The sequence below is a fragment of the Heliangelus exortis genome, chromosome 3, assembly GCF_036169615.1.
Source record: "Heliangelus exortis chromosome 3, bHelExo1.hap1, whole genome shotgun sequence".
NCBI classification, from domain to species: domain Eukaryota; kingdom Metazoa; phylum Chordata; class Aves; order Apodiformes; family Trochilidae; genus Heliangelus; species Heliangelus exortis.
In genome coordinates this window covers 51,920,657-51,935,764 of record NC_092424.1, presented here as the reverse complement: position 1 = coordinate 51,935,764, position 15,108 = coordinate 51,920,657, and the positions used below count along the sequence as shown (strand labels likewise).

Here is a 15,108-nt window from a genome sequence, read left to right as displayed (position 1 = left end):
TATCTGCATCTTTGTACCTTTGTTAATCACTTAGATGTGGCATGGGAGAAGGAGTCAAATTGCATCTTCTTCATGTTTTCATGGCCTTCTGGTCCTTATTGATAAAGACAAAAAAAAATGTTCAGGAATATCCCTTGTTAAAAAAACAAAAAACACTCAACTGTGGAAGTCAAATAAATTATGTCATTTGAAAAGAATGCTTCTGTTCTTAATTTAAAAGTGAAAGAAGTCATTACAATATTGTTTGCCCAACATTGCGGTTTCTGTTTGGTTTCAGTTCAGTTTCTTCTTTGTTTTTAGCTGACTGTCCAGTTTACTGATTTCTGTTGATGCTGTATGAGCAGTATCTTACTGGCTTTGTCTTTATTTAACAGCAAAACTTTTGCCTGTCTTCACTGATACATGTGCACATGGTTATATGTTTAAATAAAACCTTACAGACTGTGTTTTACAATCCCAAATACATATAGCAATACAAAACCTTCAGTTTCCATACCACATTATCCCATCATGCATTGTACCTAGATATGTGTGTATATGCACATGGAATGTATTTGAAATACAAAAACGAGTAAATATGAAATTGGAACCTAAGGGGAAATGTAGGGGTGTTTACTTTGAGACTTCTAATTTAAATTAGTGAAAGAAATTAGAAAAGGAAGAAAATAAGTTCGGTACAGATAGCTTATAGGTTTATTTAAACATTCCATATAAAAGTCAACTGGTTATTATCAGCTTAATATTATCTTGTATTACATTTGAGACTGCACTTTGGATGAATACATTTCAAAAACCACTAAGAATCATGTAATACCTTTATCAGTTTGTTTTCCAGGAAATACTATATGGCAATTACGATTAGGTTCCAAATATTTTAATTAAAGATGCTGCATACATTAACTTAAGATATAGGAGGGCGTGTATCATACACCTGAGGGACATATTTCTTGTTGGTAAGTGTGAGACCTAGGTCTGCATTTACTGGCAAAGTTACAGTTTCCAACTGGCACATAAGAAAGTAAAAATAAACATTGATGCATTTTATAACATGATATTGATTGGAGCAGGGATTAGGACTGAGGTCTTTAAACCTACGAGATCAGTACTTTAAATGGGAAATGGTTCTAAGTGAAGTCAAAAGTCAAGCTGTCTTACACCAAATGATGGAAGGTGTTTAAGATTTTTTTCTCTCTAACTTAACCATATTTCTCCAGACCCAGAGACCAGGTTATTAGCCAGATCTAACCACAGACTACTGCATGAAACCTAGGCGTGTTCATGCCTTCATCACTCTAGACCTTCCCTGATGATACACCTGGTGTCCTGGCTGGCCTTGAACACACACTAGGTGCTTCATTGCTGTATCATAGAATCATAGAATTGGCTGGGTTGGAAGGGACCTCAGAGATCATCAAGTCCAACCCTTGATCCACTACCGCTGCAGTTACCAGACCATGGCACTGAGTGCCACATCCAGTCTCTTTTTAAATATCTCCAGGGATGGAGAATCCACTACTTCCCAGGGCAGCCCATTCCAATGTCTGATCACCCTCTCAGTAAAGAAATTCTTTCTAATGTTCAACCTAAACCTCCCCCGGCACAACTTGAGACCGTGCCCTCTTGTCTTGCTGAGAGTTGCCTGGGAAAAGAGACCAACCCCCCCCTGGCTACCCCCTCCTTTCAGGGAGTTGTAGAGAGTGATGAGGTCTCCCCTGAGCCTCCTCTTCTCCAGGCTGAACAGCCCCAGGTCCCTCAGCCTCTCCTCATAGGATCTGTGCTGGAGTCCCTTCACCAGCCCTGTTGCCCTCCTTTGGACCTGCTCCAGCACCTCAATATCCTTCCTGAACTGACAGGCCCAGAACTGGACACAGTACTCGAGGTGTGGCCTCACCAGTGCTGAGTACAGGGGCAGAATCCTTTCCCTGGACCTGCTGGCCACGCTGTTCCTGACACAGGCCAGGGTGCCCTTGGCCTTCTTGGCTACCTGGGCACACTGCTGGCTCATGTTCAGCTTCCTGTCAATCCAGACTCTACCAGGTCCCTTTCTGCCTGGCTGCTCTCAGCCACTCTGTGCCCAGCCTGGAGCTCCCCATGGGGTTGTTGTGGCCAAAGTGCAGGACCCTGCACTTCATCCTCCCATCAGTGTGAGAAAGGCCATACACTGGGCGATCCTGGTAGAAATACCTCAAAACTGGCACCAGACCACGTCATACAAGGTGAACCTCACTGCCCTGCGTGCTACCTCCTGGGCCCAGCAGGCTTAGCTACCTGAAGAGCTAAAGCACCTCTTGCTCCATAATAATTTTAACGCAACATTTGTTGTCCCACTGCAAGCGAAGTGTATGTCGTCTTCCCCCCCCGGGCTGCCAGAAGGTTGTTTCTGGCACTGGTGGGATCTCTGGGATCTCTGGAAGGGTGTCCAGTCCCATCAGCTCCCGGTAGCACTCCACCTCACTTTGCCAGCTCCTAGTACCGTTGCCTATACTTTAAAATAAACACAGCTCTTCCACGGGGAGGAGCACAGACGTAAGATGCACCTCCAGCCACTTCATCATCGCTTGATCCCTCAGGAGGGGTCGGTGAGACCCCGCGGGTGCCGGCGGAGGTGAGGCGGGGGCGGGAGAGGCGCCGGGCGGGAGAGGCTGCGGCCCCGCCCCTTCCCCGGGCCCCGGCTCTGCCTCCGGCCCCGCCCCCTGCGGAGCGCGCGCGCGCCACCTCCCCACCACTCTCCTCTCTCCTTGCCAGCCGAGGAGGGAAAATGTGAGCCGGGCAGGCTCCGCCCCCCGGCGCCTCGGATTGGCCCCCGCCTTTTGCCCGTCTCCCATTGGCCGCGCCGCTCCCGCCGGCGGCTCCCGATTGGCCGGCGCGGTTTGGATACCAAATTCAAAGTTTTTAAAAGTACCCGGCGAAGGCAGCCGCGCACTCACTGCCCGCGGGCCGAGGCGGTGCAGCCTCACAGGTGAGAGCGGGCGGCGGGGATGGTGGCGCGGGGCCGGTTCGGGGCTGCGGGGCTGGTTCGGGGCTGCGGGGCTTAGCCGTGAGGGCTCCGTAGCCGGGATCGCTGGGGACAGTGGAGCTCCCCAGCGAGACCTCCGTGGCCGGCGCGGCGAGGGGCTACCGCCTTATGCGGTGGCGGGACTCGGGGTGCGGGTGGTGCTGCCCGTGCTGTTAGGAGTGGGCAGGCAGACCGGGGACAGGGCCCCTCCCGGTGGCTGCTCGGCCCCGCCGCCCTCCACATCCTCGCCCCTCAGCTATCCCGCCGGCGGGATGGGGTGGGATGGGACGGGATGGTGTCGTGTGGGCTGCCGTGGGGACCCCGCGTCCCGCCGCCGAGCTGCGTGTGGGGTGCACCCCGCTGCCGGACTCCGCGGTTGCGGGCCGGGTTTGATCCGGGGTGGGGAGCGTGTCTCCCGCCGGCGGGCAGCAGCGGGCGGGGGGGAGGCGCCGCGCCTCTCTGTCTCCCGCCCGCCCGGCCACGCCGCCCGAGGGGGCATCCCCTGGCGCGCTTCTGCCTGCCCAAGGGCCATCATTTTGGAGAAAATCCTCTAAAGCGGGGGAGAAGCGAAGATACCCACCGGAGATGCAGGGTCGGATCCCCGGGGGCCATGGGGCATACCAAGGCCGGCCACCCTGGGCCATATTGAGCACTTGGCGGGACCAGCCTGTCCCTTTCCATCCGGGGGTTGGGGTCCGCCGTGGCACCCCCAAACAAGAGGTGGGGGCGGACGACATATCCCGGTTCTGCCGGGTTTCGGCCCAAAAGCTCCTCTGCTTGCTTGTGGCGCGCAAGCCGTGGGGGGAAGGGGAGAAGGAGGCTTAGAGAGAGCTTGTATCCCCCCCTGTTCACTCACACTGTACAAAGCCATAGGAGTATTTGCGCCTTTCTTCAACCCAACGGAGATATGAAAAAGGGACTTTTCCTCCCAAGCGTTAAAGAGATGTATTTCTCTAATATCCCCCCCCCCCCAAATTAGTGGAAGTTGCTTAAATCCCTTGAAATGTCTGCTCAACAGAGGAGACATTGTTTTTCACACCAGTTGTAAAGCATATTGAAAATTATTTTCTCTGTAGATTTTACTCTGCGAAGATAGATTCCTTCTCCTTCAGCCTCTGCCCTTCCCCCCCCCCCCCCCCCCGGCGACTTAATATCTACAGCAGCACACTTTGGGGGGAGGGGAAAGAGACAGGGCAAGAAAAGCCATTTCCCTATAACATGTATCAACCTCCCACCCTCTTAAAATCATACTTTTTAAGTAGCCTTTATTTCATTTTGACTGTTGTTTAAGGGTCGCTTAACCATTGGAATTTACACATGCATGTGTGCACTCCCCCTTTTCCTGTGCCACCCAGCTTCCTCCTCTTTTAAAAATGCCAGATACCTGGTATACAAGGCACTGATACAAGATATCATTTGGCTTAGATGCAAACCAGGCTGTTCTGGTGTGGCTGTACTGCTGTACAGGCCTCATGTCTGCCACTGCTGTCCCTAGCAGGCACCACAAGTGTCCTGGGTATGTCACAGAATCATAGAGTCAGCTGGGTTGGAAAGGACCTCTGAGCTCATCAAGTCCAACCCTTAATCCATTGCCACCGTGGTTACCAGACCATGGCACTGAGTGCCACATTCAGTCTCAAAAATCTGCAGGGATAGATAATCCACCACCTCCCTGGGCAGCCCATTCCAATGCCTCATCACCCTCTCTGGAAAGAATTTCTTCCTAATATCCAACCTAAACCTCCCCTGGCAGAGCTTAAGTCCATGCCCTCTTGTCTTACTGGGAGCTGCTTGGGAGAAGAGACCAACCCCCCCCTGGCTCCCACCTCCTTTCAGGGAGTTGTAGAGAGTGATGAGGTCTCCCCTGAGCCTCCTCTTCTCCAGACTGAACACCCCCAGGTCCCTAAGCCCTTCCTCACAGGACTTGTGCTGGATCCCTTCACAGACTCCTTGCTCTTCTCTGGACCTGCTCCAGCACCTCAATCTCCTTTCTGAACTGACAGGCCCAGAACCGGACACAGGACTTGAGGTGTGGCCTCACCAGTGCTGAGTACAGGGGCAGTATCCTTTCCCTGGACCTGCTGGCCACACTCTTCCTGATACAAGCCAGGGTGCCCTTGGCCTTCTTGGCCACCTGGGCACACTGCTGGCTCATGTTCAGCTTCCTGTCAGTCCAGACTCCCAGGTCCCTTTCTGCCTGGGACTGCACTCTGTGCCCAGCCTGGAGCTCCCCATGGGGTTGTTGTGGCCAAAGTGCAGGACCTGGCACTTGGCCTTGTTGAACCTCATCCCATTGGAATCAGCCCAACTCTCCAAGCTGCCTCTGCAGAGTCCTTCTGCCTTACAGCTGATCAACACTTCCCCCCCAGCTTGGTGTGGTCTGCACATTTGCTATTTGTGGTCTCAATCCCCTCATCTAAATCATCAATGAAGATATCAAACAGAACTGGGCCCAGCACTGGTCCTGGGGGACACCACTGGTGAGCAGCTGCCAGTTGGATGCAGCACCGTTCATCACTGCTCTCTGGGCCTGGCCCTCCATCTGCTTCCTAACCCAGCACAGGGTGCTCCTGTCATTGCATTTAGGTGGGCATTGGAGAGTCTAAAAGGAATCTCAGGGGAGACCTCATTGCTCTCTACAACTCCCTGAAAGGAGGATGGAGCCAGGCGGGGGTTGGTCTCTTTTCCCAGGCAACTCTCAGTAAGACAAGAGGGCATGGTCTTAAATTGTGCCGGGGGAAGTTCAGATTGGATATTAGAAAGAATTTTTTCACGGAAAGGGTGATCAGACATTGGAACGGGCTGCCTGGGGAGGTGGTGGACTCATCGTCCCTGGAGACATTTAAAAAGCGACTCGATATGGCACTCAGTGCCATAGTCTAGTGACTGTGGCGGTAGTTGATCAAGGGTTGGACTCGATGATCTCTGAGGTCCCTTCCAACCCAGCCTATTCTATGATTCTATGATCTATACTGTGGAAGTGGTGACAAGGTAAAACAGCCAGTTTTCTCATGCCAATTACATGCATCCTAAGGGTCTAATTTTGAGAAGATCTGGTGGTTGTCTTTTGGACAAGGAGGGTGAGTTAGAGAAAAATCTCAAAATTCCTGATGTAGAAGTAAGGAGAGATTGGTTCTGCATAAGAAAAAGAATGTGATGCAGTCTATGCTGTGTTGTAATACTTCCCTTGTTTCTTGCAGGATACAAACAGGATAATGAAATCAAACCTTAACCACTCCTTCAAAATGAAACACGATTTTGATTGTACATCTCTTCACACTGGGTTTGCACCATTGAAGTCTACTGTGGAGAACACAAGACTGGAAGAATCATGTCCCTTGAATTATGAGGGAGGCTCTTGTAAAAGCTGTGCTGAAGAGCATGAGGAAATGCTCCTTAGTGACTCATACCATGCGGCCACCAGAAATCTAGATATTGAAGAGGAAGGACAACCTGTACATAATAAAGAAAACAAACAACTAACCCAGAGACTTGATGAAGGTATTTATGAAATGGAAGCACTGGAAAACAGTAAATTTAATGAGGACAGTGGTTATTCATCTATGTTAAGTAATCAATATGCCGATGCAATAGAACATGAGGATAGTATACCTTTGGCTGGGAATCTCTGTGGCACACCAAAGCATTGTCTCATGAAGAACCAAAACCAAGCACAGTTTTCAAAGAAGACTTTGTTGCCAATAATCCATTATGAAGAAATGATTTGTTCAACTTTGAAAAAAAGTGGTAAAAGAAATCTCAAATCTTTGGCTGCAGTAGACAGAATTGTTTTTAGGGGAAAAGCTGAATTTGGTAACTTAATTGGAAAGAAAATGGGATTAGATAGAGTAGACATCCTTGCTGAGCTTTTCCAAAAGAACCTGAAGCATGTATTAGCCAACATCTTAAGACATCTTGGTGAGATGGATTTAATAAAGTAAGTATATTTATCTGATTGTATTTCATTGGGAAAATAAGCAACCTAATCAGATGGCTTAAGGACGTTTTTGAATATGGCATTTCTGACGTTTACAAAGACAATGGCTACTATTATTCTTTTATTAAAACATGAAGTATCTATGTAACCCACAGTATATATGGACAATATGTCTTTTCTCTAGAAGGCAAATTAAAGGCTAAAACTGCAGACATGTTCCGTCATCTACATGAAAGAGAAAGATTACATAGTTTTTTATTCCTACTATTAAATAAAAAGTTGTTCTCTTTCCTAGGAAGTCACTAATACGAATTATTGTCATTGTAGTTTTGCCAAAGTCAGCACAACGTGGCAGAAGATTCTACAAGAAGATAAATTGATTTTCCAATCATATAGTAAAGCTATGAAAAACTTTTTGGTAAGTTTCTGCACTTGTTGGCTATTTCAAGCCTAAACTATCACTCTTTCTATTTCAGGAGTCCCTTAGCCTTAAGAGACTGCAGAAGAGTTTTTTGGATTGGAGACATTGTCAGTGGAGTGTCCTAGTTTGTCCTGTTAGGAAGCCCTGGTAGTCACTTCACTAGCTAGTGCATAGACTGTCTTTGGATCCCAACAAAGTTTGAATGGGAAGGTTATCCAAGGAGAGACAGATATTCTTAGAACATTCCACATGTCCTATGTCACAGAGGAAGGCAGGAATAAGGGTCAGTTCCAGCAGTGCCCTCTGCTGAGTATCTCAGCAGAGGTTTGCCTACTTTGACATTACCACTGATCCAAAGGGGAAAGAAAGAGACTGAGTCACAGCTGGCTCCACAAATCCTGTTCTCTGCTTATGCTTTATAGCAATAATCTGAAATGCAATGTGATGGCTTCAGAAAACTGAACATCTTTTTTAACTATGAGCTACTCTTAATGCCTATTTATCCCATGGAAAAAAAAAAGTTAAAAAAAAGATTCAGCTGCATGGGCCTTACACTTTACCCAGGCAGGATTTTCTTAAAACACTGGTGTGTTTTTTGGGGTGGGTTTTGTTTTATTTTGTTTTTTGACTTGACAGACAATGAAAACAATGGCTTAAGATCTGCCATGGAATTAGTTTGAATTTTTTGTAGTATATTATGCTGTTACTCTGTTAGGATTAAACAGTTGGATATCACTGAACATTAATCCCATAAAGCTTGATTTCCTCCCTGCTATTAATAGCATGTTCCTTTTATCCTGAACTGCAAACTTAGAAAATTGGTAGTAGAGATTTATGTCTCAGAGAAAAAAATTTCAAGCATCCCCTGTTCACCATAAATAATAAAAATATTGCTCTGTGCTTTAAAATGTTGCAGTGCCTAGGTTGTATTCTTTGCTTGAATAAGTCTAATGTGTTCATGTGAAAGCGAGTTGCATTATGTTATAGAAGATGGCTGGGTGTGATGGTCTGAGTTAGGCGGTTTCTTCTACGCATTTATTTATAACAGTTACTGAAAAAGCTCAGGTAAATGTAACATGGTTATTATTAGAAACATTTGTGGCCAGGAGAATGGATCAAAAATAAGTCATTGTTTTCTATGAAACAAAAAAACACTATCAGAAAAGTCTCTTCTCAGATTTTCTTGGTTTTCTTTTCATTAGGATGGCACCAATCTATCAGAACATGCAGCAACAAGGGAGTATGTTCTCTACCGAGGGGCTCTAGCTTCCATTCAGAAAGCAATCCCACCAAAGAACTTGAGCAAAAAAGACAACAAATCCAAAGCATCTAAGAATCACAGCAGGCTCATGGAGTTTTCTGAGGTAACTGGTGATTTCCATTAATCTTTGATTTCTCGCATGCTGTCTGGCACATAGTCAACTTCTAAAGAATATTTCTAAAAGTAATAAAGTAGTATCTCCAATTTTGAAGCGCTTGGAACTCTTCCTATTACAGTTGCCAGCTTTTGCTTTATTTAAAGACAATGTCAGAAACTAAGTGGAGAAAATTGATGCAGCTGCCACACTGCCACCCTCCAGGTGTCTACTACCCATGGCTGACTGTGGTTCAGTCTCCAGAGTTTGATACATCCAGAATTAGGCTGACTTTGTAATTTACCTCTTAGAGCAGAAGCTATAGTATGTTTTGTTGCACTCAGGGATGTGCATTTACCCTCCACTCACTATTTTCTTGATACGCTTTTCCCAACAGGTTGCCAAGACCTTAAAAAACACTGAAAGCCTTAAAGTTTGCCCACACTGTGGCTCCCCTGCAAAATATGACTCCTATCTACAAAGAGCAACATGCAGTCGTGAAAGCTGTGGCTTTGACTTTTGCACAAAGTGCATGTGCAGCTACCACAGCTCCAGTGAATGTATGAGTGGCAAGTCAGTGAAAACCAACACAAAGATAGGGCTGCTTCCTGGGACTAAGAAAAGCAAACAGAATCTACGTCGATTGTGATCTATCCATCTCAATACAGATTGTCAGATGTCCTGCAAAAGTTGTTTACAGTATGTGAAGTTATCCACACAGAAAATCAAACGAAAAGTGCTTTCTGGTATTCCATATTTAAAAAGTTAACTTTATTATTCCTCGATACTATTTGATCATGTTCAGGTTCTTAGGAATCATATCAAAGATCTATTAAAAAGAGTTTTACTGACCTAGTAAGTTTTACTAATTTAAAAGGATATTCTGGATATAAATTTTAATAACATTTTAAATACTGTCCCAACAATTTGTCTTCTAGTCTTCAAAACATCCCGAGATAATATTGAGCAAAACAAGGAAGTATTGTCAAGTAGCCTTTCATGGGTAGCCCTAGCAATACATGAATGCCAGAAAGGGAAAGCATAAACATTTTTTTTTAAATGCTTACTCTTGTTCAAAAGTCTTTTAAAAAGCATTTATGGTGAAATGTCAAATGAGGTCAGTGAAGTCCTTTTTAATGTCAAATTATGAGGGTGTCTAGATTTTATGTCTTTCTTTTTTCAAGGCTTTGTCTTAATTTTAAAATGTGAGAGCAAATAATACCATTTTCTCTGTTGGTTAAACATGGGCATCTTGGATTGTTGCTCTTCCTTTCTCATTTAGAAACTGCAAGCAAAAAAGGAAAGATACCCTTTCTAGCTTCAAAAAAAAAAAAAAGTACTGTATCTTTGCTGTATTGCTAAAAGAAACCTTTTCTCCAAATCAAAATATATTTTTAATATTTGTATATATTTGTAAATAATACTTTAAATATTATTCATGTTTGTCTTGTAAATGTAAAAATAAATTGCTGTTCTCAACAACTTGGTTGGCAAACCTGGGCGTCCTTTTTATCATCTCAAGAGATTAGTTCTCATGCTCATTTCTCAAGTTTTTCTAGTATGTGCTTAAAAACATCAATTTAACAAAGAGCAAATCTGGTTTTGTGCAAAATGTACCAAGTCTGCTTTCATGCTGCCTTCCTGCAGCTTACCTAAAGGCTCTTAGCAATACTGACAGTTTCTGAACCAATGCAGTTAATGGAAAATTTTCAATTGGCTGAATTTATGCTGCTGTTGCACTACTAGCTCGTTGCCAGTAAAATCTTTGTGATTCTACTGCAAAGAAAGGCAGCAAGCTTTCAAAAAAAGGACTGATAGTTCTCAGGAACTGTCTGGGGTTTGGGTGTGTTTCTCCCATTAGTAAGTAGTTAACAGTCCGGGAAGGCACCATTTTAAGTCTTGCTCCTTGAACTGGGCCAGCAGTTGCAAAATGTGTGGCAGCTTTTCCATCTGTTTTCCATTTGTGGCAGCTGTGGTAGAAACAGTTGAGCAGGAGCTTGAGTGTTCTACTTTTATGTGGTGAACTTAATCTCCTGACCTGAATTTGAGACTTAAGGAGGTTGGCTGAGTATTATCCAGAACTTTCATTCCATATTGGTTTTGTCCATTTCAAGGTACTTGCTCAAGATCTGAGGATAAAAGTTATAAATTTTCCATCCTGATGTCCTTATGATAATTAGGCCATGCCACCTCCAGTAACCAGCCCTGCAGGCCAGAGTTACTGTGTCCACTATTGTGCAACTTGAAAAAGGCAATAGTCAGGGCTTTTGATATGCATGCAATCACAGTAGGTCTGTTAGTAAGCTGTAGGTTTAACACATATAAGAAATATTATAAATAAAAGTTGGTTATAAAATTTTCATATGTGACTACTGAATTTCCTGTGTCCTGAAGAGCACAGGTACCTTAATGTCAACTGGACAGAACTGTTCTTTTCTACACTGTTTTTGAGAAATACGGTACATGCATCCACACTCAGACTGGTGATGCAGAATGTGGTACATCTTGAATTAAAATCTGTATCTCTGCTTTGGAGCTAAAGGTAAATGTCACAAACTTAACAGGTTTACCTTTTCAGGTTTTGGGCTTCCTAAGGGCAACTACCCACTCTAGTAGGCCTAACAATTTGTATACAGAGAGTGAAGAAGACATGCTTTTTTCCCCATGCATTTCCTCTAAAATTTATCTGCTCAGGCAGAGTTTTGAGAAAAATTCCTTGCTACCTCCAGATAAGGGAGAAGAATTGGACTACATGGATATAATGATCACAAGTGGAGGTGAACATTGTGAAGAAAAACTTTTTTAACTGCCTTCTGAGTGATGAGAGGCAAATACCTTCCATCTGAAACCTTGTTGGAAAGCTCAGACTACCTGACTTCTAACAAAACTGGCCAGGCTGTAATGGGTCTGCTGCAAACGACTGTGGCTGCTTATTTCCTCTCGACTGTGGCTGCTTATTTCCTCTCGCCCAACCGGTTTTATCTTATCATGATCCACAGACCCTTGCCTACCAGCTACAGCATTGATAATCAGAATTGTTATTCAAGATTGCAGCCTTCACCAGGTGGGCGACAACTGCTTATGGATCTTGACTGGTTTACTGGTCCTTGCAATTTTCTTATGCAAAATTCCTGAAGATAATCATAGGGTTTTGTAGTGGCCACATAGCTATTTTTTCCTTTATGGTAGTCCTGTCCAACAGCTGAAACCTTGTTCAACAATAGTAAAAACTATTGCATCCTACTGCAAATCACATGATTGTTGGTCTCCTCACAAGTAGCTTCAGTGAACAGTGTATAGCAGAAAAAAGCAAAGTGAATGATCAGTCCTGACCCAGGCATGCTGACATCCACATCTTGTTATAGAGAATGAGGGTGCTGGATGTAAGCACTAGCAGATACCCCAGCCAGTGGTGAGGATTTCTGTGCTAAAGCTGGCAACAAAACAGTATATGCAGGATTTTCTTAATGTCTCTTCTCAGCCCATCTTGAACCTGCCTTTGATGTGTAATCAGGGTGAGAGTAACCAGTGCAAGAACATAGCTCTTGCCAAATGGGGTGGGTTGTCCTCAAGAACTGCAGTTGTTTTGTTAAAACCATTTTCAGAGTCAACAGTTAGAAGCCCCAGTGACACGATAAGCTTCCTACTCACATTACATATCCCTTTCAGGTCTACAAAGGGAGATAAATGCCCGCAGGCTGACAGTCTCCTGGCTGGCTGGTGCAACATAGTACAGATTTCTCCCAGTTACCTCCTTCTCTCTAGGCATGACTGCATGGTGAGGAAGAGTGGGATGTTTCTCTGCTCTGTAAGAGAGCAGATATGAAGCCAGAATACTCCTTAACTTCATCCTGACTCTAGCTAGGAGGCAGGCAGAGACAGGGGTTTAGGACTTTCTGAAATCAATACTAAATACCTACATTTTGCAGCTCTTCTCTCTTGCACTTCCAGTGCTGTCCTGAAAAAAACCAAGGAGCTGTTGAAGGTGCTTACATCTTTCTGCAAAGCATTAAAGGCATTCTCAGCTGCCCCACCACAGCAACCAAAGAAGCTGGTGAGAAGTGTCAGATAATGATTACTTTGGTGATATAATCACTTGTGAAAACAAGGATGAGTTTGTATGCACTTAGTGCAATTTATCCACTACCAGCAGCCTTTGTGCTTTGAGGACTGTGGGACATGGAAGAAAAATGAGAAAAAAACCAACCACTTTTACTTCATCTCTGGAACTGCTGGTGCCTTAGCACAGCACAGAGCTTTGCTGTGTACCTCTGACGTCTAGCAAGCAGCAAAAATGCAGCATGTATCGGATAGGCTCTCAGATACCTCTCTACTGCAAATAAGTTACATTTTAGCATGTTGAATGCTTTGTTTGAGGGGAAAAAAAAAAAAAAAAAAAAAAAAAAAAAAAAGAAAGAAAAAAGAAAAAACCCACAAAAGTTTAAAACTCAGAAAATTTACCACTAAGTGCTTAAAATCTGCCCTGATTGACAGTTTAAAAAATGGAATCTAAATTCAGATGGTGGTAAGAATTCCCTCCCCACTTCCCATAATAATCTACTATGCCATAAAGTATGTCATAAAGGCAAAGACTGGTAACCCTTTTGAGGAAATATGTTCTGAAAAGGGAAAACCACAAGATGGTGCTCTTGAATCACTGCAAGAAGCCGAATTCATCCTCCACCCTTCACCACTGTAGCTGTTCATCTAGTTACTACGGTCATGGGTAATTGAAGTAAATCTGTGACTAAAAGAAAACCTGAATCTTCAATTCAATTACTGATTTTAACATTTGTTTCAAACCTATTTTTGTAGGAAATGTGCATATTCGCTAAACTTAAAAAAATACAAGTACTTTTCCATGAAATTTTATCCTTCTGCTAAATTAATATGCCCTGTTCAAGGGGTGGTAAGGGTGCCCTAAAAGCACAGTATTTATTTTAAGTGCCTTGTACCGCTGGAGTGACAAGTGGAGAGCAGAACCACCACTCCAAAGCAGTGGGTACAACTCATCCCACCAAGCCCTCAGCACAGGTTTGGAGCAAGAAGCAAATGAAGCTTTGCCTTGGATCAGACATAGTGTTCCTGATTGACTGAGGTTTACTGAACACTGCAGCTGCATGACTGCTGTGGCATGACCTGCACACATCCTCTGGCAGAAGCTAATAGTGCCAACTTGCAAAATATCTAAAAAGCATTGCATGGATATGAAAGGCAACTTCTCATACAGTCCCTCTGCTGTGGTTAGGAGGAGCTGGTGTCTTGAGCTGAAATGCCATTACCTGAATGCAAGGATGAACCAGGCAATTACTGTGAGAGATGCTTGATTCTGGAATAAACTTGCCATGACAAAAAATATTCACCCTCTATACATTTAAATTCTGGAGTAGAGGATGAGGAGTTAGAGAGATGAAAAACTATTGGAATGTAAGTTTACCTCAGGATTAACAAATTGTTGTGTCAAGTCCACTGATTTTAATGTTGCCTTGTCAGAGAAACCTACTTTGAAGGAGTTCAGGGGTACTCAAAGAGAGAGAGAGAAAAACAGTGCTGATACTCCTGGCACAAAATAAAAGCATCAAAGGTCTACTTGAGACCACAGGCACATGCAGAAATAGTTGCAAGGTTCATGCTAAGGAACAGACATTCTTGTAATGGCCACTGAGATGGTTCAGCAGATGAGGGTTTTTCCCTCAGGATTTAGTATTGCTCTGCTCTTTGCATTCAGAACTGACTTCACAGTACCTCATTAAAGCATTCCAACAAGCCAAGGGCTTGGGAGATATTTTTTAAAAGTAATATGTAAAAAACCCCAACAAAACAAAACAAAACAAAACAAAACCTGCAGTTGTGTCTGTTTGCTGACTGCTATGTAAGTTTTTGGTTTGGTGCTGGAGGCATCCACAGCCCTCACCCAGCTGCAGTCAAGTCAGCCCATGGCCCCAGGGACTGACTTTGAGGATGCCTCCTTGCTAACCAAGGTGCAACTGGGGTATAGAGAAGGAACCCTGCCCCTCCTTTACCCTGTTTTTCCACCTACTACTTGTTAGGCTAACTTTTGGGAGGCATCAGAAGCACTGCTGCCCCTGGATGGTACAGCTGCACCCAGCGAGGGGTAGAGGAAGGAGCAGAAGCTGTGCTGGGACACAGCAGGGAACAGGGGAAGGGCTGGAGAAGTCATTTGGAGCGGCTATAAGGCCCAGGGTGGGGGGTAGTCTTTGTGTAGGACTATGTTCTTTCAGTAGCTAACAGAGCATGTTGCATGAGTGCCCTTTTGCTGAAAATCAAAGGCGTCCAGACATTTGGTGGTACCTTGTAACAAAACCTGTGTATTAATGGTGCATGCTGGTGGTGTTTTAAGTTTAATCTGGCTTCCTCAGCACATATTCGACCTGCACCG

General features: G+C 44.5%; 1 protein-coding gene across 1 annotated transcript; it reads left to right on the top strand.

The window, feature by feature from the left end:
• Positions 1–6,216: 6,216 nt before the first annotated feature.
• On the top strand, positions 6,217–10,190 carry FBXO5 (F-box protein 5). Its single transcript, XM_071740597.1, has 4 exons — positions 6,217–6,932; positions 7,260–7,350; positions 8,556–8,717; positions 9,106–10,190. The coding sequence occupies exons 1-4, from the start codon at positions 6,241–6,243 to the stop codon at positions 9,355–9,357; spliced, it is 1,197 nt and encodes a 398-aa protein (XP_071596698.1). The 5' UTR covers positions 6,217–6,240; the 3' UTR covers positions 9,358–10,190.
• The last annotated feature ends 4,918 nt before the right edge of the window (positions 10,191–15,108 follow it).